This window comes from Rutilus rutilus (assembly GCF_951802725.1).
Source record: "Rutilus rutilus genome assembly, chromosome: 3".
Lineage (NCBI taxonomy): Eukaryota > Metazoa > Chordata > Actinopteri > Cypriniformes > Leuciscidae > Rutilus > Rutilus rutilus.
In genome coordinates this window covers 16,181,795-16,203,842 of record NC_140211.1, presented here as the reverse complement: position 1 = coordinate 16,203,842, position 22,048 = coordinate 16,181,795, and the positions used below count along the sequence as shown (strand labels likewise).

General features: G+C 37.0%; 1 protein-coding gene across 1 annotated transcript in view; it reads right to left on the bottom strand.

Moving 5' to 3' along the window:
- lrrk1 (leucine-rich repeat kinase 1) overlaps positions 1–22,048 on the bottom strand; it is an 85,432-nt gene that overhangs the window by 28,609 nt on the left and 34,775 nt on the right. Inside the window, exons 16-25 of the mRNA XM_084404699.1 lie at positions 20,609–20,773; positions 19,490–19,662; positions 19,280–19,400; positions 18,864–19,023; positions 17,906–18,182; positions 17,340–17,511; positions 15,281–15,450; positions 11,010–11,149; positions 9,237–9,495; positions 5,074–5,243 (exon numbers count right to left, since the gene is read on the bottom strand). Coding sequence (XP_084260825.1) covers positions 5,074–5,243; positions 9,237–9,495; positions 11,010–11,149; positions 15,281–15,450; positions 17,340–17,511; positions 17,906–18,182; positions 18,864–19,023; positions 19,280–19,400; positions 19,490–19,662; positions 20,609–20,773 — 1,807 coding nt within the window. The remainder of the gene's footprint in view (positions 1–5,073; positions 5,244–9,236; positions 9,496–11,009; positions 11,150–15,280; positions 15,451–17,339; positions 17,512–17,905; positions 18,183–18,863; positions 19,024–19,279; positions 19,401–19,489; positions 19,663–20,608; positions 20,774–22,048) is intronic.

Below are 22,048 nucleotides of genomic sequence, written 5' to 3'. Positions count from 1 at the left end.
CGCAGAAGTCTCAATGCTGCTGAAAGGAGTTTAACATGCTTTTGGTTAGTGACCGTGAGTTCCAGGGCGCAAAAAAAAGATAGTTTGCGCTGTACAGACATGATTTACGTTCGGTTGGCTGACGGATGACCGGGCTGCCGTGTGTCTTTGGTTATTTCCACTCAAATTCAACAACTGACTCACGGAGAACTGAAGTCTGCTACTTCAGGCCAGTTTTTACTGACAGCATTTCCTACTTGCATAAATCAAGATCTATACTAACATCAATGTGTTTGGGTTATTTCACCATGTGTTTCTTTCAGAGTAGGCCACAGTGTTTTATGATGTTTCACTTTTTCGTCTTCTCCAAAACAAACAGGAGAAAAGTGAACTGAAATCAAATCTACAATGAAAACAGTGATGTGAGAGGACATGTGACTTCCTCTTATAGTACATGTAATGCTCCTTCCCAATATACTTTTTTGAGAAATGTAATGTTAAAATCTCTCATTATAAAGCAGATATCTCTGACTCCAAAATCTGTTTGGAAAAGCCACAAGGTGATTTATTTGTTTTTCCATCCTTCTATTGTCCAATTTTGGTGAGCCCATGCTAATTGTAGCTTCAGTTCCCTGTTCTTAGCTGAAAGGAGTGTTCCCCGCCCGGTGTGATCTTCTGCTGCTGTAGCCCATTTTGCTTCAAGGCTCGACACGTTGTGTGTTCAGAGATGATCTTCTGCAGATCTCGGTTGTAACGAGTGCTTATTTGAGTTACTGTTGTCCTTCTATCAGCTCGAACCAGTCTGGCCATTCTCCTCTGACCTTCAAAATTATTACATGGGTTTATGACAAATGCACCTTTAAACATGTTAGTTTAAATTATATTTGTTTATATTGTTATTGAGGTTTTCTTTGTAATATCTATAAACCAATCTATTTTGAAATACGATCATTCTCTGTCTGTATCTATATCTACACTAACACTTTAACACTATTCTATTGCCGGCTTGTATATTGATTATTTCTAATTTATTTATTTTTTTGCCACAAAAGTAGATGAGGATTCTGCAAGCTTCCTCAGAGGCCTCATCCAAAGGGCAGATGCCATCCGTTGTTGTCATTGGTTACCATAGGGCACTACTTTACAGACCATAAAACTTCAGTACATGAATGCACTTGACAAAAAGATGGTGAAACTTTGAACAAGAAACGTCTGGAATTCATGAAGAAGATAAACTTTGTCATAAAAGTAAATGTCTAGATTTATTAGTAGTCTTTATTGTAAAGAAACCTCTAGAATGAGTAGAGGAGGGAATAAATCAACAGAGACGTAAAACCGGGAACCGCTGAGAAACCAATTCAAACAGCAGTGAATGCTGACAAAGAAATAGTCCACATAAAACAGCTGCTGATGAAGAGAAACCTGCAAACGTAGTTTTTTTTCTTCAGTTTCCTGCAGGAGCTCGCTCTTGCTTGCAGTGTACGTTATGACAAACTGCACATCATAAATAGTTCGGAAACATTTCACAGGATTAGAGGAAGCGGACGGAGGAGCAGAGAGAAAAGGCAAGAGGCCTTCAAGGTCAGAGAAACGCAGAAACTAGTGGAGCGTGACACAGCTCAGAGGAAAATCATTATATTGAGATGTGCTGTCAGCATTGAATCTTGCTGCTGTAAAACAACAGTTTATAAAGTTTGATAACTGTGGTAGATTTTTCCTTAAACCTAACTTCATATCTGGGTCTAGTCTACAATCGATGTCCCCTGAGCGTCTACACGTCAACGTCGGCCGAGTCTAATCCTATACCCTAGCGCATCTACAGTCGACGTCAGCTGGGTGCTAATCCTATACTCTAGTGCGTCTACACATCGACGTCGGCTGAGTGGTCTAATCTTATACTCTAACTTGTTCCCCTAACTAACTTGCTGCGCAGCGCTAATAAACAGACAGACTTCAGCAAATGTCCTCTAAATGCTTTAATCACGGCCAGGAGATTACTCGAGCAATTCTCAGAGAATCTCCCAAGAAGCAAGGCCGGAGGATCTCAGAAAAATTTCAGAGAGAATCCCACCAGTAAACACAAATACAACAGTTTTGATAGAATAGGGGCATGGCGAAAATGACATGATACATTACATAATTCCCTACAATTTGATTTGTTCTTCATAGACAAACCCTTCTGTTAATAGGTAGCCTACTTCATAATCACAAGGTTTGAAAACTAGACATCTGTCTAGTTTCATTTCCCATATTTGTTATTTTTACACTCACACAACCAAAGTCACGGGTTTTCGCCAAAGGGGAAACATACATTTAAAATTCAGAAGCATTTGAATGTTGTTCCAGCAAGAAAAACAAATGTTAGTTATAATTAATTAAAAAGTCCATCACATAACTTATTACAGAACTCCAAACCTCCCCCTGTAGATCATTACATTTTAAAGAGGTTTATTTTGCTTTGTTCAGGTATGCGATCCACTAACTTGTAAAAAAAAAAAAAAATACTATACTGTATGACTATGACTATAGTGTACAATACTACTATGATTGAAAATATGAATAAAAGTGATTATAAAAACATTTTAATCATAAAAAACTTCTTGGGTTACAAATGTAACCTAGGTTCCCTGAGAAGGAGAACGAGACACTACGTCTGAACAAGACACTATGGGGAATGCCTCTGTGTGACCGGTGTCTGAAGCACGTGTCTAAACACGACAATTGTATCAGCCAATGACGTCACTACCAGTCTCGTTCCACTTCTCAGGAAACCTAGGTTAGATTTGTAACCCGAGACGTTTCCTTTCGAATGGGAACTCACAGTGCATCTGAACAAGACGCTATGGGGAACAAATACCCACTCTGCCATGCTGAGGGGAATGCATGCCGTATCGGCTGTGACTATTCACTAAATAATCGGACTCTCCTTACCTTACCCTCGGAGTCAGGTTCCCCAAAAGCAGTCACCAGCTTGCTGTCAGTGACACTATTCCCAAGGGCCACAGCCCAAACTACATACCCTAAACGAGGAAAGTCCTCGCAGGGCCAAGTGACAGCGGTAGGCATAGCTCTAAGATTTTGAATCATTTACCTACAGAAAGATTCCTTTGAGGAAATATGGCCAGGCTCAAAAGAGACCCTGGCCTGTCACTTCAGGGGGACATAAAAGCGCCAGGGAGGCTGACTCCTGCTATCCTAGCAACCTACAAACTATCTGCCCAAAGCAGAATCTCTAGATATAGCACTCACACAGGCCTCCGATGAGAAGGTATTGCAAACAGGCAATAACCACTTCACACTGGATTTCAGAGAATGAAGTCCTAGAAAGCAGACACTCAGCATATCGACCCTCGAAGTGAGGGGAGTAACTCAGCCCAAAAAAGGGGCTCTCCAGGACCTGCAGAGCATTGACGTAGCTCTGGGGGAGCGGAATACTCCACATAATGACCCTCATAAAGACACTGGTCCAGGTCCCTCAGAGTTAGCAGATTGGCTTAGTATGCTTGCAGCACTGCCATAGTGTGCAAAGCAGCGCCAGCCTGACCTGCTGCCATGTATGCCCTGCCATTTAAGCGAGATGTAACTCTAAGGGCTTAGATGGCAGGGTCGGAGCATTCAGTGTCAATGTTTCCCCCTTGCGGGCGTCTCTTCAATGGGAGGCATTGACACGTATCCGTGCTCACGCATGCCCTCGACATTCTCATAATTAGCATACTGAAATCAATGGATGCAGGCTTAATACAGCTTCTTTCATGCTCTGTCAATCTTTGTATGGAGATCAGGAAGAAAGGGAAGGTTCACGGGACTCGGGCACTTATGTCCAGATACAAATCGCTTGTCTAATCTGCAACGAGTGACTCCCTCTTTCTCGAGTTCCATAACCTCCAAAAGCTCCTCATACACGGGGCAGGCAGGCTGAGATGGCTCATCCTGCAGTCGCTGAGGCGAGGTTGTCCCGGTTCCCGGTGCCTTCTACAGCCTAAGTTTTTTTTCTACTTGCTCAGGCGAGCCGGTTCACATTATCTGCCCTGCTAAAATGCACAAAAAAGTTATTGTTTTCATTGTTTTTCACCCATGTGACCTTGTAAGCAGTGCTTTAAGATTTTCAGGTAGGTCTAATGGTTAAATATAAAAAAAACGGAGTAATTTCTTGAATAATTTCTGTATCTGTGCAGTTAAACACAGCAAAGTCTTCACTGCATAAATTATAAATTGAAGAATATAGATTAATCCTTATTAAAGCGCCGAAAGTTATTCAGTCAAGAGCAGTGACCGGTTCCCTTTGTCTTCTTGTTTGATTAACATTAATGACACAGACAGCAACAGGTTTATTAGGCTGCTGTCACTTTAAGATCTGAAGCACATGAATAAGATCTGACACACATCCTATTTTCTCACAACTCTTTACGTTCATTTAACACTTTTTAACTCATTTAAGACTGCTTAGGAGGATACCCTACAAATCGGGAATTTTGACAATTTTGTGTGTTTTGTGTTTGTGTGTCTGAAGCAGCAATCTGTGCACGCGTTTATTACTGTTTTTACATTTTACTGTTTTATTACAGCCTTGGTGAGTCCTTTAGATGAAAAACTATTAACAAATAAAAATTGCTAGCGCCATGTCTATCGTTTGCTTTGGTAGTAGCTACAAAAATAATTGTATTAATTAGTATTTTTGTCTTGTTCAAACTATAATTTGCAGAAACAAGTTTTTCCAAGATAATAACTTGTTTCAATCTCATTAAATTCTGCAGCTCACTAGGTTTTGGATTGGAGAAAGAAACACAACGGGAGAAATCCGGTGAAGATTAGCGTTTCTCTGTTAACAGGAAATTCCATCAGTTACAGACGCTGTGCGTCCCACTGCGAGCCTCGAGTAGAACGACAGCACTTTGACCTCTGACCTTACGTACGCCTGCTGGAACACATGGCTTACTTTCCCCAACTGATCACCTCTGACTTTAAAATCGTTCATCCAGCACATCGAATGCAAATCCAAACATTGCAGTGAGCGGAACTAACGGATCATATCCTAAAGATAATAATGGCTGCTTTCAGAGGAACTGCAGGGGTCAGTACAGGAGAGTAAAGTACCTGTGCTACTGTTGAGCGACTGCTGCCTGCATTTCTTGAAGTGGAAGCATTTAATAGCCACCGGATGGCCTCTGTATTTAGCTCTGTAGATGATGGTGCCGCTGCCACCCTGACCCAGGATATCTGCTTTCTCTTCATTCCACTCCAGATCACTCTTCAACAAGAACAACCTGAAACACAGACATATAGATGTTTGCACTACGTGTGTACATTACATTTGAGATTGATTTGATATTGAATAATTAAACATTTTTGATTGAATTTAGCAAGATGACTAAATTGATTAAAAGTGACAGTAAAGACACACGTATAATGTCACAAAAGATTTCCATCTTCGAAGAATCGAAGAATAATGAAAAAAAAGTAAAAAATGAAAAATATTAAGTAGCAGTTTTCAACATTGATAATAATAGCAGCTAGCCTAGAAATCTAGACGCACCCTAGCGGCAGCAACACTTATTTTGCTTCCAGGGTAGTCTAGCAACTCTCCGTTGACTTTTTAAGCTGGAAAAACCAAACTCAGGTCAGGCCAATCACATCGTGTATAGAGTCGGTGGGCGGGCTTAACATAATGACGACAGAGTTGTGACGGTTCCGCGTGAATTCCCTGCTACTTGAAAACAAAGAATGGCTGTTGACGAACAGCGGTCTTTCGAATCGGCTTTGGCCGCGACTCTGGAAGACTTGGAGTTAAGCTTTTCTTTGAGAAAAGAGCAAAGAACGGCACTTAAGTCATTCTTAAAAAAGGAAGATGTGTTCTTAGTTTTGCTGGCCAGATATGGCAAAAGTTGAATCGATCACCTAACGTTAGCTCAGCTGTTGGGAAAACGCTCTGGTTGGTTGAAGCGCTGTCCTATTGCGTGCCGAGGGAATTTGAAAGACAGCCGTTTATCCCGCCCCTCAGATTGAGCCGTGTCTATGGTGAGTTGCCAGACCTAACATCTTGATGTAGGTCTGGCTTGCCAGGCTAAATAGCAGCAGGTCAGCATATAAGAATGATTTCTGAAGGATCATATGACTGAAGACCGGAGTATGATGCTGAAAATTCAGCTTATACAACTGCAAATAAATGCAGTCTTGGTGAGAATAAGAGACTTTTAAAACATAAAAAAACCCCGGTACCGATCCCAAACCAAACATGCATTCCGACTTTTGACATTTTGTAAGATCTCTATCATTAACCATCAGATTTATTCTCTCTTTCCAGCTCCATTCTTGTGGCTGCTGTTGAATCAAACCCAATGTCTGTCAATACAAAATGAGTCAATTTAGTCAGCTGTTATTTCCTAATCATTTCCATTAAAGCTCCACATGAGAACATAATTTCATTTGACATGTGCTTTGAACTGCCCCGCTGACTGATGGTACGTACAGATGCTTTTAATGCTCTCCTTCCACAGAACTTCCTTTTTGGTGTGTGATACAAACTTGCGGCAAAGAATTAACAGGAAACACTCATTTATAAGACATCAAGCCAAGAGGATTATACTTTTGGCATAATTATATCAAATAACTGGTAAAATCATTCATCCCTTCTGTATAATTAAAGACGTCTCCAGGCCAAACTGCTGTTGTAATGAAGTTCATGCAAATCTTTTGTTTTTGACTCGAGTGTTTCATAATGTGAAACTGTTTTTGTTCAGATGCCTGACAGTGTTGCTATTGTTAATGTTAACTAATAGTAAAACTATAAAAAAATAACACTGATGCCAGACTTATCAGAAATTTGTTATGAATAATCTTATCTTGTGTCTTGCGTCCATCAAGTTCTCATTCATTTAGTATTTAATTTGCTCTATTATCCAAAAATAGACCTTCTTGCATGATTATTAAATCTCATGCTGAATTTCCAGGAAAAATAACTATATTCTGACATTCAGCATGACTGATAAGATTTGGTCACACTGCCCATGTATAAATGCACGTACACCACACTTACAGTTTAAATATAAGATGAAAACTTGCTGATGTAGTTGTTGGTCTGAATAAATAAGGTTTATCTGCAAGTAAGCAAAAAATGCTGATCATGTCAAAACGAGTTAATGCTCATTAGGGCTGATATTCACAATAGGCCTGTTATAAAGTCTCTTCAAAGAGAAAGTTTAAAGGCCACCATTTGTGAGTAAAGCAATTTAACTCAACCTTAATTCCAAACTCTATTAAGAACATATTCCAGTACATCCGGTGTTACAGTGGCTCTGTTTCAAACGCTAGCGAGCTGCCTCAAAGTGTACTGCCTACATAGGCAGCATCCTAACTAAAATGAAACCTCATAATTGACTGATGTAATACTCTAACGATAAAATGCATAGCACATATAATTATTGTTTAGGTACTTTGAGTCATTTCAACTTTCTTTTGCGAAAAACAAAAACTTATATTTATAACATTTCTGTGGACGCCGTTTATCATATTTTGTGTTTGTCGCAATCGATTGCATGATTCACAAAGAATAAATAGGAAGTCACCTTGAATGTTGGCCAAAATTAGATTTCTAATAATTCAGCATAAATTCGCAGTCTAAAAATGCTGTCTACTTGGCACAGCTCACTGGGGTTTAGAACAGAGCCAATGCGACAAAATATTACTACATATTTTTTATTGTGTTTTAATGATCCAAATCGACCCTTTCTTAATGCATCTTCCTAATTTTAAATGTGAACAAACCATCAGTGTATGTTATTCCAAATTAATAAAAAATGGTTGTTTTGGTAAATCAAAATATAAAAACTTGCTCAGTCTGTAAAATCACAAATTCAGCTTCCTTTTTATTTAAATCCTGATGGATAAAATCAGGTCTCTGCGTCTCACCCAACATTTCAACATCAAAATGTTGACAACTAGAGTCTGGGTTGAACTAGTAGCTTGCAGTTCTATTTCCCAATGCACATACAAAACTAAACCATGAATGCATTATAAGTAACTTCAGATGAAAGCTTCTGCCAAATGCACAATTGTAGTAACCTTGAAATTTATCAATTCATAATTATGTGATTTTTTTTAAGTCCTAATATAAAGTATGACGTCCCACAGAGACTTTTATTCAGCCCTTTGCCGCATAGGGACCTCTTCAAAGAGATTTGTTTGACGTGGCTCAAAGACAAGAGCTGCAGTTCAAACCCTCAGATTCTTCTTCCATTTTAACTTCAGAATTAATAATCCAGTTTATGTGATGTACCACAACCGCACAGAGAACACACATCTTATGCCAAGACAAGAGCACGGCAGCCCACCGAAAGCCTTGTTTATATTTGTGCTATAACTCAACCCTAACCCACTTTGTTTACATTGAATACAAAACTTAAATGCCACACACTAGCAGATGCTCAGAAGAGCAAATATATATATATATAGATATAGATATAGATATAGATATAGATATATATAGATAGAACAGCCCGGTCCTGCAGATTTGCCTTATACAACATCAGGAGGATCAGGCCCTTCCTATTGGTGCAACTCCTTGTCCAAGCTCTTGTTCTATCCAGACTGGACTATTGTAATGCTCTCTTGGCAGGCCTTCCAGCATGTACTGTCAAACCTCTGCAACTGATCCAGAATGCTGCAGCGAGAGTGGTCTTTACCAAGCCGAAAAGAGCCCACGTCACAACTCTCATCATCAATTTGAACTGGTTGCCAATAGCTGCTCGCATCAAATTCAAGGCATTGTGTTCGCCTACAGAACAACTATTGGCTCTGCACCCCTATTCCTAAACTCACTACTTCAGACCTATGTGCCCTCCAGAAGCTTGCATTCTGCAAGTGAACAGCACCTTGTGGTGCCATCCCAAAGAGGCACAAAATCCCTTTTACGGACCTTAAGCTGGACTGTTCCCTGCTGGTGGAATGACCTGCCTAACTCAACCCAAGCTGCTGAGTTATATATAATACTGTATATTTTCAAGAAACAGTATACAATATATATATTTTATATATATATATATATATATATATATATATATATATATATATATATAAAAACTTGCTAAGTGTACTGTGCTAGACTAACTGGGACTAGTCACAGCACTTGGATATTGTTGCCCTATTGTTGATTTGATTGTTTCGATTGTTCTCATTTGTAAGTCACTTTGGATAAAAGTGTCTGCTAAATGATTACATGTAAATGTAAAAAGATGGTTCAAAACTTCATGCTGAAATCTTACCGTGAAGGGAAGTCGGTCATGAAGAGCTCAGGCACCAGCTCCTGTAGCGGCACAGGCTGTTTGGGATGGTTGGGGCAGGTGATGTGCTCCTTCTCCACAGCTGCCAGGACACAGTCCTCCATGTTGAAGTAGTGGACAGTGCTGTGATTGGAGCCCGACAGAGGCAGGGGGTCAGACATTTTGGGTACAGAGCTGCAGTACGGACAGGGAGCGTACTGCTCGATGAGACGAGAGCCGTCACTTTCGCTGGCTGTCAATGCTGACCAGGGGAGAAGGGTAGAGATAATTATGAGCATGTAATGCTAAATGCATGTATACAGATGCTGATTTTTATATAAAAATAGACATTAATCATGCTTAATTAAAAGGGCTTATTATAACAGGGGTTTTTTTTCAGCCATTTGACAACTCTCAATATACATCTCAATATATTTTCATCCATTTGACAACACTAAATATACATCTCAGTATATATGTATTATCTCAGAAATGGCTTAAAAGGGTGATTTGTTTATCAAGATTAAAAAAAACATTACATGCATCTGTTAATAATCTCTCTTACTGTTGTTTGTTTACACACAAACATTTGTGTAGAATAGAAGTCCTGATGGGTAACTGGTGACTTGAGCAGGTGTGTGCTGATGCGTCTAGTATAATTAACAAGCTTTGTGTGGATTAATGAATCAATCACTGCTGCAGTATAAACTAAAGTATGACGCACCCCATCTATATGAGTTCAGTGTGTGTTTGTGCTGCACCTGTGTTATTGACTGACAGTGTGTTAATAGTGTGAAGCAGCTTTGCACTGACACACAGCAAACTTCCACACTGAATGTACTGCAACAAACAGCTGCACATCCGTATTAATACCCTTCGGTTATGGGTGTAGGATGTTTGTCAAGATATCATCACACTTGATACCCTAATTATGATGCTATTTTAGTCTTTTTGTTTTCGGTTGGGCTTCTGTCTTATGACTGCAAGTGATGTCGTCACTTTTGTTTTGCATGGAGACACTCATATTATATCATCTTAGACTAGTACTGTCACAATGTGCAATTCACAAACCGCATTTCAGTACTGCTTCTAACTGGAATAATTACTACTGGTTCAGTCCTAGTCATTGATAAAAATGTATTACTTTCAACAAATATTTAAGACTCTAAATCCCACATTTGAAGCTGTTCACATTTAAATGCTGAAAAAAATGTGATGCGCATTCTATATTACGAAGTCATATAACCAAGCCTAATAAATGTAAAAAAAAATTGATAGTTTTTAATTACACTGTAATGTTGAATGGCTATAATTAATGTTTATTTCATTGAGACATAGTGTAGCTGTATTAGTATCAGTGATACTGGCCTTCATTCATAAAAAGATGCCATTAAACAAGTATTTACAATATAGGCTAATTCTGCTTTTCTCTAAACTTTTCCACGGACCCCCTAGAACTCTGTGTGGCCCCCTGGGGTTCTCCAGACCCCAGTGTGAAACCCCCTGCACTGGAGGATGCATGTTATAATCTTATTACCAATACAGTTACAATGATGAATATACTTTTTAAATGTATGGGCTAAAGTGGCGTCTTTAACCGCAATGCATTGTGTGGTTAAATTAACACATTCAGAATGAAGTAAACAGTCTACAATCCACCCACAAAACCAAGTTATAGGCCTGTGCATGAAATTAAATATCTAAGAGATCTATAGAGATCTATATGCCTGTGGACTGGGATCTGAGAAACTCAATCACAATTGGAGGAGTCCTCACCAGGAAACCACTGCTCTATGAGGGAGTTAACGTGATCGGTGATGAAAGCCATCGCAGAGAAGTCCCTCGTCTCCGACTGGCAGATAATCTTGATGCCTCCGCTTTTCTTTTTCTTCCAGTTTAGGTCAGATGACTCTACGCTGTGGGCGAGAAACAATGTGAGTCTTTTCTTATATGAATCTCTGCACACACTAGTGTTAGGATCTGAGTCAGATGTTCATCAGTGTTATTTTAGTATTATTTATATACTATTATAGCTTTATCAATATTTAAAAATGTTCATTATAATTTTTGTTTAATTTTAAGTAATTTTGTTATGTACTTTATTCCATTTTTATCTTCTTCTTTTTTAAATAATACTGATTAGGTTGAATTTATTTTAATTTTAGTTTAGTTTTTATTTCCAGTAAGTAATGTTAGTGCTTCAACTTATTTCATTGAGTTGCCAAGGAAACATTTCTCACTTTCATTTAATTTAAGTTTTCATCTAATATTTATTATTTATTTGATTTCAATTAACAAAATTGTTTTAATTTTCTATAACTATAATTGTATTAAGTGTATGTAAAGCATAAGATAACATTTTATGGACACAATTTTAAAACAACAACAACACATGTATCCCTTGCAGAGAAGGTAGTCCCATAATGCTTTACGGCAAACTCCGTAAAAGTATATCCACAATGACAGATACAGTATTACTTTAGTATTATTTATTGTAGTATTTATTAAGTTTTAATTTTCATTTGAGTTTGTTTTAGTCTTTTTTTCTGTGCTTTTAACATTTTTGAAAAAAAAAAAAAAAATTCTATTTAGCTTTGATTTTTACAATTTTTGTGATTTTGGTACTTTATCTTAAAGGGGTGGTTGATTATGATTTCACTTTTCTAACTTTAGTTAGTGTGTAATGTTGCTGTTTGAGCATAAACATCTGCAATGCTCAAAGTTCAAAGCAAAGGGAGTATTTTCTTTTAAAGAAATTGCTTTTTAAGGACTACAACAAACTGTGATGAATTTAAAACCTATTGCGATGCATTGAATCTTTTTCAGATTGTTGACATGCCCACTAGACCGAACCTAAAACGTCCAGAAAAATCATCCCTGATAGGTCTAATCTTAACAAACACTCCCCATAAGTATTCAACTGCATCCATGTTTGTGAATGCAACAGTTAGAAACACAAAAATTCCTAAAACCAAACCACGCATCATAACCAAGCGTGACATGAAACATTTCTCAGAACAAGGGTTCCTACACGATTTTAATAACAAATTAATTTAATTCCTGACCTTGAAATAGCCTGGGATTTTTTTTAATGCAAATTTTTCTGCTTTAGCCAACAAACATGCTCCTCTCAAAAGGTACAGGGTGAAGGGTCAGAATAATGCATGGTTTTCTCATCCTTTATCAAATATGCTTCATGAGAGCAACCTGGCATGGGCAAAAGCTAGGAAAACCGATTTTAAAATCAGACTGGCTTGATTTCAGGATTTCAGGCGATTGCGCAATGCATGCACGGTTGCAGTCAGAAAAGCTAAAGCTGAACATTTTCTTATACAAACATCTCACAATCTAAACAATTCATCAATGTAGAACTTCCATCATGTATTAATAAGGGCTCTCATACAATCATTGATAAAGTAAAAATGCTTAATTGTTTCAATGAACACTTCATAGCTTCTTGTTTTTTGTTTGATTCAATTAATGGTGCTCATGTGAACCCTTCGATTGTTCAGTCAGAGAGCTTTGTGTCTAGTCAGTCATTCAACTTTTCACCAATTGCAATCTCTGAGGTGTGCAAAACCCTTAAATCTTTACATGTTTCAAAATCGGCAGGTCCTGATCAATTGGAACCTTACTTTTTAAAGCTAGCAGCTGATTTTATTGCCCCACCTCTGACTCATATTTTTACCCTTTATCTTGTCTTAAATGAAATGGAAATCAGCTTTTGTTCTTCCCCTGTTTAAAGGCGGAGATCCCACACACCAAAATAATTACCGGCCCATTTCCAAGCTGTCAGTCTTGGCCAAAGTCCTCTAAACATTTGTCAACAATCAATTAAAGGACTTTCTGTCTGTTAATAATACCCTGTCTGATTTTCAATCTGGTTTTAGAAAACAATATAGCACAGCTACGGCAGCCTTAAAAGTACTAAATGGTTTTATTGAATCTGTTGATAACAAGAAACACTGTGCAACCTTATTCATCGATCAATCAAAAGCATTTTATACTGTTGATCATACTTTACTGATACAACGACTTGTCAGTATTGGATTATCTAAACATACTATTGGTTGGTTTAATAACTATCTCTCAAACAGAACTCAGTGTGTACAGGCAGAAGGTTTTATCTCTGGTTCACTCAATGTAACTAAAGGTGTGCCACAGGGGTCAGTCCTAGGACCACTCCTATTTACTCTCTATATAAATAATATTGATCAAAATGTTCATAAAGTAAATTTTCATTATTACGCTGATGATACAGTTATATATAGTTCAGCATCCACACCCAATCTGGTTCTCTCTCAGTTACAGCTTGCATTTAATATTGTTCAGCGTAACTTAAATAAAAAACTAGTAAATTAACAGCATAAATTACAGCGTAAATTAAAACTAGTTTTAAATGCTGATAAAACAAAAATCATGTTGTTTTCTAAATCAAAATCAACCCCTCATAATCTTCTGCCTATTGCTACGTCCCAAGTTTCGGAGATTCAGTTTGTGTCTCAGAATAGGTCTCTTGGGATTTTAATTGATGACGCTCTCTCCTTTGGCCCTCATGTTTAGCGACTGGTGAAAAGATTGAAAGTGAAATTGGGTTTTTATATCATGCATATATATATGCATGTTTACATGCTTTAGACACTGTTTATCATGGTGCACTGAGGTTCATAAAAAATCTTAAAACCCTCATTTATCATTGTGTGTTGTATGCTTGGGTTGGATGGTCTGCTTTGTCCATCCGAAGACAAAAACACTGGCATGTTTTTATTAATAAATCTATCTTGGGTCTACTTCCTTCATATCTTTATACCTACATCTGTAAAAAGTATGTTTGTAGCTATAGCGTACGGTCCCAGGAATTATTCTTACTGTCTGTTCCAGTGGCACGTACTGAATTGGGGAAAAAAGCATTTAAATTTGCTGCTCCCTCTGCCTGGAATAATTTGCAAAGTACGTTGAAACTTAAGGCCTATTTATACTTCTGCGTCGAACTGCCGCCGTAGCTACGTCGTAGGCTGTGTGTAGCGCGCGTACCCTACGGTGTACCCTGACGTGCACCTCTCCAAAAATGTAACAACGCGTCAATTCTACGCGAACACAAGCGCTGTGATTGGTCTGCCAGAACCCCTCCCTCGGGGTTTCACATGCTCCCTAGGTGCGCGTCAACGCGGACAACGACACAGAAGTATAAAATAAAACCAACACGTTGCCTACGGCGTATAGGCTCCGGCGTAGGTCCGACGCAGAAGTATAATGAGGCCTTTAGGGAGCTGGTTTCATTGGACATTTTCCAAAGTAGTTTTAAACGATTTGGAGAATGAAACATCGAGCTGCAGATGTTTTAACTAATTATGTATTGATATTGAAATTTGATTGGGTTTGCTTGTGTTGTGTATATGTGTATGTATTGATGGATGTTATCAGTTAAACTCAAACAAGCTGTGTCTGTCAGTCTTGGCCAGGTTGCTCTTGTAAAAGAGATACTTAATCTCAATGTGCTTCTTTTCCAGGTAAAATAAAGGTTATAATAAACTATACCTGTTCTATTTTCATACAGCATATATTCTCTGACTCTGTGGGCATTATTGTCTGACTCCGGGTCGAAATGAACACCGCTACTGAGAGTTTCTGTTTTGATATTATCATTCCGTGAGATGAGATTGTCCTGACACTGAGTGTGAGCTCCTGAAGCTCCGCCCTCTGTGTTGGCAGCAGCAGCTCATTTGCATTTAAAGGGATAAATGCAAATTGCATTTCTCAGCCCCAAAAAGTGACAATTTAAACATGCTATAAAAAATGATCTGTTGGGTATTTTGAGCTAAAACTTCACATACACACTCTGGGGACATCAGAGACTTAATTTACATCTTGCGAAAAGGGGCATAATATGTGCCCTTTAATAAAAAAAAATAAATAAATTTTGTTAACAATAACAACACTGAAGTGATGAAGTAAAAGAAATGTTCAAAGCAAAAATACTTTTATTCATTAGATGTAAAACAAATTAAATAAATAAATAAATAAATAATCCTTAAACATTTACTAACCTCAGATATCCACCATCAAAGGTGACTAACAGCCCTTCCTTCCAGTAGATGGTCTGGTTGCGACGGACACGGAACGTGCTGCAGCGATTGCGCTGCTGGTTCCCCGCAAAGCTGTAGATCACGGTACTGCGGTTCCTCTGGTTTTTCGTATTCTTTTTGGTCTCGAATGCCTATTATGAAAAATGAAAGAGTAGGAGACATACATCATAATCAGTACACTGAAACCAGCAATCAGCTTCAACGACACTTTCACCTGAGAACTTGTCATATAAGGAAATACTTTAAAATACAGCTACAAGCAACGTCTACATGGCCAAGCCTTCATTTTGATACTGAATGATTGAGCAGTTTTGTTTGGTTCAGAAAGTTTTACCAGTAGGTGGTGCTACAAATTTGAATGATATTCTCAGGGCAATGTGGCGTTGATAGAAAGAAAAATTGTGTCAATATGCAAAAGCTTTGCCAAGACAATGACTCACTTCCTGTTTGGTGTCTTCGCCAGCAAAATTGTTAAGGCTTTTCTGGAGAATAAAATCCAGTAATTGAATTTGTGTGGTTTTGTCTTTGTCTGTGTCTGTGTCTGTGTCTGACCTGAACCAATTTTGGCGAAGATTCAACAAACACTGTGGGAGGAAAAGCAAAAACTAAAAAAAACTAAAAAAAACCAATATGCAAAATTGGTCCAAAATAGCATAAAGTAGCACCCTATAAATACATGAAGTGAAGAATCATGACGTTCATCATGACGAAATTATGATTTCTGACTGGATTTCATGTGCCTAGGCCAATAGATGGCGATGTCACCAAACTGGTCTGGCAATGATGCATAGCAAGTTTCATGCCAACTAGCCCAAGCGTTGCAAAGATACGTCTCACTTCCTGCATGGCATCCTCATTGTCAAATTCATTGATGCATTACTAATGCTGCACTATAAATTGCAGTATTACTTATCAAATCGCAAAGGCTTTGATTTGAGTAAATATATGTGCTGTGTGTTTCAGAGTGAAGTGCAGCACTGTGCTCTTTTACACGCAAGCAACTCAGTCTCATTGCGACTGATCGCAGAAAGTGCTGTTCCACACATTCTCGTATGCTGTGAATTTGTTCATTTAGGAACACAGAATGTGCAACCATCTTCTCAAACTTGTAATAAGAAGTGCTTAAACATCGGCAGTTGTCAACAAAAGAGAAGATTTAAAGTGATCTTAGATTTAAAGATTAGATTTAAAATTTCACCATGAAATCTTTTATTTTTATTTTTATGGAATATTGTGGTATTTATAATAAATGATTTATCAGTGAACGTCTTTTTTCTTTTTAAATCCATGTGCCCTTGTAATCTTTCATCAAAATAACTTTCTTGCAGCGACTTCTCTTCTCTGATGATGCGTTCACAGGCGCGATTGCGGGACAACCTGTCAATCACATAAGATCCACCAATAGCAAACCACAACAATCCAATCAATTCCCCACAGACAAAATCAAGTTCCGTCCTACAATTTCATCTGGATATTCGTCAAAATAGGGAAGAAAAGACTATCGCAAGTTTCATGCCGACTTTGAGGGCTCCCTGCGGTTTTCTGTCAAAATAAATGTTTGATGGTTTAATGTTTGAAGATGAAATAATTAAGAAAATCATTAGTATTGTAATTGTACTGTTGTACTATGAAATAAATGTATTATTATATGATTATTTTTCATAAAACACTTGATTTTTTATTTTAGAGTGAAATATAACAACAGTAATATTTCTTATTTTGTTTAATAACTTATTTAACAACAACAATAATGATGATAACAATGACAATATTATTATCAACATTATTATTTTAAATATTAATAGTGATATATAAATCAAAATTATTTTGCCAAGAAAATGGCAAAAATGATACCTGGAATACAGTGTGCCAAGCGTCTTACCATGCGTTTTCAGGGGCTGTTGTAAACTTCAAGCCAGAAGCAATGTCATCATGTGGCCTCTAATTCTATGTTTGCAATGACTGCAATTATTAGACTTTTATTGGTCAGTTAAGCTGTCATCTCAGGGTATGTGTTTACCTGTACGTCCATCTGGTTTAAACTGATTAGCATTCTTGCTATAAAGCGCTCCCAAAATCCCGCAGGTACGAAGCTCATCTTAAAATGCCGCTGGATGTTGTTGTTAGTTTGGTGTCGAAAGCCGTGGATGTCCAGAGCAGGTTTGGGTGGCAAAAGGTGTGGTAGCAGATAACTATGAAGAGAAGACGACATTTCTGAGGCAAAATTAGGTTTGAAACAATGCTCACTTGAAATGGATAATATACAATAACTCGTAATGTGCTTCCTAGATGGATGGTTCCCATAGGGTGTAAAAAGTTCATGAATCACACAGAAATTACAGCCATTAAATAATTAAAAGATAAAGATATTTTTATTATTAAAATAAAATAATAAAATAATAAATAAAACTTAAACATTAACAATAGATTGAAGTTACAAAGAACAGAAAGCTATTGTTTTTAATCTATTAAATATTACTATATATGAAAAACATTTTCTGCATTATTTTCACAATAGGTTTATGCTTTACCCATCTGCATATGAATGAATGCTGAAGATATGAAATTCGAATCCATTGTTTTTACCTGTTGCTGGCCACTGGTAAAGCAATCTCAAACTTGGCCAGGAACTGGAAGTACTGTTCTTCTGTTTGTTGGGTGAATCCGGTTCCTACCAGCAGCATGCGGAGGTCCTCCGCCTTGATCACTCCATTGCAGGCCACGGAGCGCGAGCCCCTCAGGTTGATGATGCGTTCCAAACACTCGGACAGCCACACGGCATCCAGGAAGTACAGTTTACACAGGCCGTGACTCGTGTCAGAGAAATGCAGTATGGTGCCGGTCTCAATGAGGAAACTGATCGCTGTGTGATTCAGAAAAGATGTTATGGAGCCATATTCTTCTAATTGAATCCTGTTTCACTTGGAAATGCATTAGATTGCAGCGGTCAAATAGGTTGCAAGGAGTTCACATCTATTTTAAACTTTAATGCGAGGAACTGTGAATGAAATAACATTTTGTATTCCAAATATACAAAATTACCAATAATTACTTAACTAACATGAGGGACAATTTTTTAAAACTATATTTAAAAATCTAGAATTCCACATGCTTTGAAATTTACAAAAGAAATTAGGCATTAAAACAATGTGCGGTAAAAAAAGTGTGCTGATTAGTATATTTAAAAAAAAATGGGGTCAATTATTTAATCAATAAATAATCAAATTCATTAAATAAAAAAAAAACTCAATTCATACGGATTAAAATATATATCAAAGTTAAAAAACAGAAATATAAATATACATCTTAAGAAAATATAATATAAAAAATATTATTAATATACATTAAAACAGTTATTATTTTTGTAAATGCACTACCGATAGATAGATAGATGTTAATAAGAACAGAAATATAGATAGATAGATAGATGTTAATAAGAACAGAAATATAAATATGTATCTTAAAAAATAGAAAAATATAGATTTTAAAATAAATGTATATTTAAAAACATTTTATATTTATTTTATAATAAATGATGCATTACCTGTCTGCAGATCCTCATAGTCTTTGATATCGCTAGCAGGACTCTGCTCAATGATATGCTCCAGTTCCGTGTCCGTCAGGTACTGAACCTCATCGGCTTCGTCTCTCCTCAGACATTCTGCCTTTATGGCCTCCTGCAAGGTTAGGTAACTTTTGGGGATCTGTATAACAACAAAAAGACACTGACTGAGATATTTCACCTTAAAGACATTAAAGTAATACAACTCCTTTTTTTGCATTACAGATGAAATGCTGCACAGCCTTCTCACACTTATTTACTTGTATTTTTCCTCAAAATATCCACTAAATGCATTTGAGGTGGAGCAACAGTATGTTTGACTTTAGTTTTCCATCTTACTGAATAGATGTCAGAGAGTACAGTGATTTACGCCATCCATAGTCTTAACTAACACTAACCAGTCTTCCCACCAGTTTGTGACAGCTAGCAGGGTTGCTGATGTCCCTCATAGAGCAAGCAACCTGAAACAACAGCCTCTTGAGTCCGTCCACGCCTTCTAGTGTCTTACACGACACCTCACTGTCAAACAACCACACATTTATTCACACAAAAATCAACACAACAATTCCATTAAAGAAGCTAAAGCATGTTATGATAATAAAACCAACTGTAAGTGTTTCCATGTAATGTCGGGGTAGCCACTGGCCCGTGCACCAGAAGGGGTTCTGCAAAGTGCCAGGATATACGCCCTCAGCGTAGCGACACGCTCGGTACGAAACTTAGTGTCTATGAGGTCCAAATGTGTGCCAATGACAATGACAGCAGAGTTAGGGGCGCGAGCCTGAGGGACACACACATGAACAGATTACAGAACACATTATAGACTAGTGTATATTTGCATATGTTAAACAGATACTTTTCAAAACACATCTACAACATGCCAGAAACTTTGTTTTATTTTTTCCCCTTGAGTCTTATCTATTTTTTAGCTTGTGCCCTGCTTTTCTAACTTATCTTTGCTCTATTAGTAAATATGCACATTCTGAAAATATATAAATATAATTTTGTCTTTGTTCTTTCTCTTTGTATAGGCCATAGAATTTAGTTGATATAAAGCATTAAATAAGCTTTAAGTTGTGAATATGAACTATTCCATAAACGTAAAAAAATTAAGAACTTTATTAAATTAGTTAGCAAAGGAAAAATTATAATTAAACTATTACCAAATAAATAAATAAATAAATAAATAAATAAATAATAACAGTTTGCAATGGCAAAATTATTAACATTAAACTATTGCACACATAAAAAACAAAAACAAAACTTTATTTAGTTTGCAATGGCAAAATGCTGTTCATTATTATTCAAATACTCAATTAAGAATTTATATATTCAAAATAAATAAACACAAACTTTATTAATTTAGTTTGTAATGGCAACATGCTGTTCATTATTATTTAACCATGCCATAAATAACAAATAAATACTAAATTAATAAATAATTACTAAATTATTAAATTACTTATACATTTAGTTTGCTATGTTGTTCATTATTATTAAAATATAAAATAACTTCTAAATAAACACTAAATAAAAAAACATTTATCTACACCTCATCAAAAAAAAAAAAAAAAATGCATCTGTTTCATAGAATGACTTGTCCCTTTAAGTCAATAAAACATTTTTTTTTTTTATTTATGGTATGGAGCTCAGTATGGAAGCCTCCTGACCAAAGTTAGCACTTGAACGCTGCCATTTTTTCAAAGTGTTATATATTCTTTGCTCACCTCGATGTTGAGGAGCCAGGACTGTAGGTTGGCCACGGCTTCCTCTCCCAAAGCCAGATTCCAGATCACCATATACAAAGCCTTATCTGTGAAGAAGCACTGGTTTACCGTCGACATGCTGGCCGGGCCACCAATGTCCCACAAATTGAAGGAGACCAAGTCAATCTGTATCCAGAGTAGAAACAAAGGCATTAAACCGCCTGACAACATCACTCTTATTTTCATCAAGGCATTTTGGGACCAATTATAAAGTTCCTGAAGTGAAACAATGGTTATTTTGCCCCATTATGAAGCAACTTGAAGTCAATTTGAAATAAAAATGTACCCCCTTACAGATTGCAAGTAGTTAAATGACAGTACATTTCGAATACTTCTTTTTGTCATTAAAACTTTCTTTGTCTGATAAGTGCATTAAAGCTGATATATACAATAAAAAAAAAAAAAAAACTCGAAATAACTCTTGCAGCGAGTCAGCGGTGGAGTAAGTGTTCACAGCTGCTCGAGGTGGAGCGACATCTCTGGGGCTTTATAACATCAGTGTGCTTGTGTATACGTTTGCTTCTGTCGATGACATACGTGTAAGAGGCCATTCTGTGTGTGTTTATAAGAACATGTCTATATGACATCAGTGTGTGCGAGACACTGTCTCAGGTTTTATACGTCTGGCTCTGACTCAGGGCGCCTGATGAGAATTGAAACACTGTTAACTCCTGCTAAGAAACCATGTAAGGCCACAAAAAGGGGTCCAAGGTCCAGAGCTGCTACTCATTCATAAACCCTGATGTCAAAATGTTGGCATTTAAATGGCTTTGTGTGTTTTTTAGACTTGCTATAAAGGTTTTTTCTTTCTTTTTTTTGTCTTATCATCTTTACAGAGTTAAAGCAAACATAGCTGTTCATTTCCCCATAAGCAAGCATTGTGGGAAAAACACATTTGAAGGCACACCCTGAAAAACAAATCAGATAGACTGGGAATTCAGTAAAAGCTCAAATGATGAAGTCACACATTGTTTTTAAATCAACATAAGAACACTTCCTTTGTCTACAGTGCGTTTCAGTTTCTTTCCTCACCAAATTTACTTAATTTTATGGCAGCAAATGTATGCATATATTAAGAAACACTTTAATAATGGATGGATGGATGAATGGATGATATTTATATATTTGAATTTCTGGTTTTATATTCAACATTTTTATTATGCATTCTGCTAAATGTATTAAGCAAGTATAATCACAGTAAAACAATACATTCATATACATATATATATATATATATATTAGTGTTGGGCGATATGCTCCATTTTCATATCGGTCTATCGTCAGCCTGTGAGAGCGGCGATACACAATACTATTGTAAGGGGGCGGGGCTTATTTATTTGATCATTAACTTGCTTATTTACTCATTCATTTGCTTGTTTAATTACTTAGTTTTATAGCATG